Here is a 5869-nt window from a genome sequence, read left to right on the forward strand (position 1 = left end):
ATGATAATGAAAACTCGGTCGATTTGTAAATAATTTATGCGCAAGAAATTTTCTTACCACTTTACGAGTGCCGGTGGCCCTTCGCTCTGGTTTCTCATACTTACTTTCTTCTGGACGCTGTTGGATCGCGCTCGGCTGATTTTTGAGAAGTTATAGGCATGCGTGTAGCTATGCCCCTTCTATTTTCCTGTCTGACCGCCATTGCTCCCTTTTCGCTATCAGTTTGATTTGTCAAAAAGTCGATTTCCAGAAGAAATACACGTTTACTCGTTCGATCAGTGCTGCTTCTGCTTACAACTTCATGCGTGTCAACCAGAGATATGCGTGAAAGACTGTACACCCTATCTTCCATACCATCCTCCAGAATTTCGTAAATATGTCCTCGTCGTCTGAGTAATTGGGTACGTGAACACCGGCGGACGTTTGCTTGCACAGCATCCATTTTTTACATCCTATCTCGTGGCCACTTGGCCCTTTGCAGTGCGCTATAACCTACTCAGCAGGCCGCCGCACGTAGACAACCCCATATCAGAAGAATAAGCTATCATGTGACCAACACCAACACAATCTCGGGGCTTTTAAGTGGTTACGGTCCAGCTGTCTATTGTTGTAATACAAAATGAGGTGATACGTTGTCACTCGTATGCTGTCCATACTTGAAACACTGACTGTAACGGGCTAAAGTTGCCCAAATGTTACACAGTCCCCGTTAAGTACACTTGGTGTACTTAAGGGGATGGTCAATCACAAAATTAAAGTAACTAGACCCAGCAATCGGGTGTGGTTCACATTTGTGACCAAACCTTGTGTATGTGATGCACTGGGTGCGTTCTTATTAGGAGGGATGACGGCTAGCGTCATCCGTTACGCGATGTACCTAGAAAGATACGCTCGCAATGCATATTAAGTATTATCTACATATATGACATTTTTAATTGGTAAAAATAGATATTTATATCTTATGCAATTAAATATAAATCAGTCTGAAAATTACTTTCTACTTAGTATGTGCAGACGAGGAGTCGGAATACCGCTCCCGTGACAACTCAGTACTAGAGTACTTTGTGCGTTGGGTGAGGTAGCTAACGCGCCCACCGCAACTACCTCACTGCACGCAAGAGAACCAGGTTAAACCGCTTCCTCGCTGTGCTTGGGTGTGTGTCTAAGTAGAGCGTGGCCGCATTACGACATGCTCGCCTACAGTTTTGAAATAATGCAAATAGTTTGCCAGGCCTGGAAGTATTCCTTAATTTGATCACTGGAGTGGCAGTATACGATCGGAATGGCGACAGATTCTGCAGAAAGCATGTACATTTTGGAGAAAATTGAAGCGTCAAGGTTCGCTGGGACTGCAGAAGATTTACGCCAACTCGTCTTCACAGAAATGAATAACTAATCGAAACTGCAACAGAGTACTCGATGACCATCACCGACTGATGTACCTGAGATTCGGGAGCTCAAACTCGAAAGGTCAGACATCTCACTTTTTGTGCTAGCATTCTGGGGCCGTCATTATCGAGAGTTTATTCATCATGTCAAGTATGATATACTGCCAGAAACTTTATGATAAACTAGGAGTTGGGAGTTGGGTTCTTTTGAAAGGCACCACCAAAAACTTCTTTGGTTCTTTTCAGCGTCTCCTGCAGTGCTAATTTGCGTGTCCGCAATCGGATTCCGCGATCACTTCGAAAAATGAAGTGAATTTGGCCACAAGATGGAATGCTTGACAATCAGTGCTTGTAAGGCGTACTGTAGCTTACTGGACCGGCAAAAAGCTAGGCACAATTCGCGTGACGACATGGGTGTATCATTCCGAAGAATGTGACTCTTTTATACTTCGGCATTTCTCACTTCTTTCCAACCCATTTGGTATTTATTTTAAGCTTAACGTTTGCGTGATTGATTGTTGAACGGTCGCTTTCTCTGCCTCTCGCGGGATCTTGAGACGTTGTTGTTGTATGCATTTGAGCTCAAGCAAGCTGATAAACGATTCCGCGAGATGTTCTATTTGTCTCGTCTCATCTTCGAGCGCAATAACCCCGGCCCTTGAACTGGCCATTTGTGAAATGACACTGAGCATGGATGTACCCACTAATGCCGCAGCGTAGGAATTGCCTTCGAAAGTCCATAATTTATTGGATGAATCACGTCGATAGCGGTCTCAATTCACATAATCCCGACAATCTCCACCAAGAAAGCTGGACATTCCCCTAATTTATAGGTCCGTTTTCATGCTGTTGATGTCCTAAATTCTGGACTTCATGTGTCGAGGCTCTCCATTTCGAACAAAGTCGCAATATTTGACTTGATAAATGCTGCCATCTGTCCGATGTCGTTGAGCCTCGTCAGGTCCTGCTGTCTTAGTATAATGCAATTTGCTCAAGATATATCAAAGGGATAGCCACACCGAACCCGCTGTCACCCGGCGGGTATTCCGTAGCCAGTACACTGCTCTGCAGTACGCAAACTGCATATTTTGATATCCGCACGGTGTCTGTTATATATAAAAAGAATCGCGTCGTCTTAGGCTTGTAAATGATTATCTTCATCTGTCCGAGCAAGTTACGAAATACTGTCACGTTTAGCCGAAAGATATCCGCTGCTTTCAATATTGCATTGGAGCTGGCTTTGATTGACTGCTGTCCAGGTCGAACCCGCGCAAACTGATTTGGTTTCACGACCAGTTCTTCTTTAGCTTATGCTTGAGCTGTGCTGTGGAATCTTGGCCGCTCCTGCGCTTTAGATATATACACATAAAAAAGTGGGGCGGTCGCCGACATACGATGCCTATGTTGCTACGCTCCTTTACCGCGTATAAATACCAGCAATGGATGCATTAATTAACATTTGCGTTTTCATTCCCCAATTAGGGGAATTCCCCACTTCATCGTGATACCTTCACGTAACCCTCCCGTCCTCCTTACCGGCTGCTTCGTACTTTGCCTGATTGAACATGAATATCTCAAACGTCCGTGTCGTGTGCATTTTGGCGCCTGCTCGTCCTGAACAATTCCGTTTCAGGCAGTTGCACCCACTGGCTCAAAACAGTGCCTTCGCCTACTTGTGCCAGCTTACAGATGATCTCACCAAGGCCTACATAGTTGTCAGTAGGTCGTTACTGATTGCGTGAGCAAGCCTTTGCCATTCTATAATCGTGCCTTTTCCTTCAACGAAAGCTTTTCGGAATAGAGCTTATAGCCCGTTGACTTCCGGCCCGCAAAGCTGGGGGAACTACTGCCGAATTGGCGGTAGCTCAATTACTTACCACTGCGACCGCCGAGTAGTCAGCTACGTTCCCCTATGATTGCCCCTCCGGCCTTGCTTGATGCCTTCCCTGATTCACCCCTCCCATACCGATCTCAATCCTGTGCTCCAACTCACAATTATTTGCGCTTGCGCATCATGTATGAGTGTCACGATGCATCAACAAGTGGGCAATGTGGACGTGAGAAGACTTACCTCACAGTAAGTCGCGACTTTTACTGGCCCCGCCAGTATCAGTTCGTGCGCAAGTACATTCGTGCTTGCGAGGTATGTCAACGGGTGAAGCCTCGCCCTTCATCCCGTGCACCTCTTCAACCTCTACCACTTCTGGCAGAGTGTTGGCAGTCCGTATCTATGGACTTCGTCTTAGGATTTCCCGAAGACGATCACAAAAACAATGGAATCCTTGTTTTTGTTGACAGATTCAGCAAGATGGTACATCTTGCTGCAGTACCAGAATCGATTACGGCTCCGGGTTGTGCCCGTGTCTTTATCGAAAGGGTATTCAAACTCCATGGGTTACCCCGTGAATTGTTTTTCGGCCAGATGTCCACGATTCACGGCGGAGTTCTGGCAATCCGTGTTCCGATCTCTCGGAACACGGCTGACCTTGCCAACATTCGATCACCCAGAAACGGATGCTCAAACAGAACGCGTAGGTTACGTCCAATCGTATCCCAATTGAAGCGAGTATTTACCGATGGTCGAATTCGCCATCAAATATTCGTGCATGCGTCATCAACACATACACCGTTCTTTGTGAATGGCATACGCCATCCTCGCATACCCACCCAATTAGAGGGATCCTCTAATTGGGGGGTGGACTCGCACGAGCATACCAATTCTGGTTCATGCTCATCACGCGTCCAAGTTAACAACGACGCAAGTGATGTCGATGTCGATTTCTTCGACATTGAAGACGAGAATGATCTCATGGCAGTACGCACAAAGCGTACTGAAAAAGACAAAACAAATTAGTCAGCAGAAGAAGTTTTGCTAATACAAGAATCAATAATCCGTTTCGTACAGGATTCCACTGCTAACGCAGTGGACCGACAGAAACGGAATGATGACAAACATGGAAGAGCAAATGTTCATGCATTTAAAATTATTGATCTAGTGCTACTCTCTGCGGTAAACTTACCTAAGCGTGTAGTCACTAATGTGGGTAGCAGTAAACTACTACCAAAGTTCATTGGGCCTTTCCGTGTGCGACGACGACACGTGGAGTGTCGCCGGCAGCGGCTGTGTAATACAATAAGCCGTTGCGTGTTGTGTATCGATCGGATGATGATCGATATGAAGCCGGTAAGTCTTTAAAGATTTATCGTATGGATTCATCAGATGATTCATTAAACGCAGAAGGTCCTTATCTTCTGCGTAGGCTTTCTTTATGTCATCAATCAAGGTTGACGACTAAACACTTGAAATGAGTGTTGGCAACAGTGGGATTACTTTCACTGTTGGGGTGCACTGCTGACTCGAAAATCGGGTCGGCATGATAACGCATCAGCGACGACATTAAGTCGTCCTGGTTTATATTCGACGGAGAAATTATATTCCGCGAGGAAGGATAGCACACCTCGCCATTCTTTGCGAGAGGTGTGGGCTATTTACGGCCGTGCGTAATGACGCATAGTCCGTATATACGATGAACGGTCTATCTCCGAGGAGATAGACCCTAAATTTAGCCAATGCATATGTCATAGCAAGGAGTCCTTGTCATGCACTGGGTAATTGCGTTCAGATGGTTGCAGCTGGCGCGATTGGTAACAGACGCTCTGCACCGTCTGTATCGTATTGCATTAACGCGCAGCCGATTGCAAAATCGCTGGCGTCACATACCACATGAAATGGCCTGTCTTGATCTGCAATCGCCAAGACGGGCGATTGCATCAAGCTTTGCTTGGCACCTTCAAACATACGCTGACAATCAGCGTTTCATATCCATTTCTCGTCTTTTTTCAAGAGACGAGAGAGATGAACTGTCATCTCTGCGTAATTGCGAAAGTACTTGTGCAAGTACGCCGCTAAACCAAGGAACTTTCTAAGTTCCTTGATATCGACTGGAACTGGCAAGTCGGTGATTGCCTTGATCTTTTCGGGATCAGGGCGCACGCCGTGCTTACCGACGATTTAATTAAGAAGTGGTATTTCGCTTGCAGCGAACATACACTTCTTGAGATTTGCATACAACTTATGCTTTCGCATAAGCGTAAGAACCTGACGAACGTGAGTTTGAACTTTCACGTCCGTCTTCCCGCCCATGGCCCGCGGCTATGGACGAATACATCGTCAAAATAATTTGGTGCGAATTCTCGCACCGGTCTCAACAGATTCATTACGCATCTGTTGAATGTTGCAGGGGCGTTAATAAGCCCCTGAGGCATCACTAGCCATTCCCAGTGCATACCACTGGGGGTGCTTACTGCTGTGTACGGGATATCCCGTTCACGCATAAGGATTTGATAGAACCCATCCATCAGATCCATAGAAGAAAAGATAGTACTCTTAGACATACCGTCTATGATTACGTCTTTTCTCGGTATCGGCGTTTGAGCCGGTATCGTTGCAGCATTCAGTTTATTGAATGCGTGCACTATCC

General features: G+C 46.0%; 1 protein-coding gene across 1 annotated transcript; it reads right to left on the bottom strand.

The window, feature by feature from the left end:
* Nucleotides 1-1873: 1873 nt before the first annotated feature.
* On the bottom strand, nucleotides 1874-2059 carry CCR75_009798 (uncharacterized protein; the record flags this gene model as incomplete). Its single annotated transcript, XM_067967836.1, has 1 exon — nucleotides 1874-2059. One exon carries the CDS (start codon nucleotides 2057-2059, stop codon nucleotides 1874-1876), a length of 186 nt encoding a protein of 61 aa, XP_067814845.1.
* Between the last annotated feature and the right edge of the window lie 3810 nt (nucleotides 2060-5869).

Source organism: Bremia lactucae, linkage group LG3, assembly GCF_004359215.1.
Source record: "Bremia lactucae strain SF5 linkage group LG3, whole genome shotgun sequence".
Taxonomy (NCBI): Eukaryota; Oomycota; class Peronosporomycetes; order Peronosporales; family Peronosporaceae; genus Bremia; species Bremia lactucae.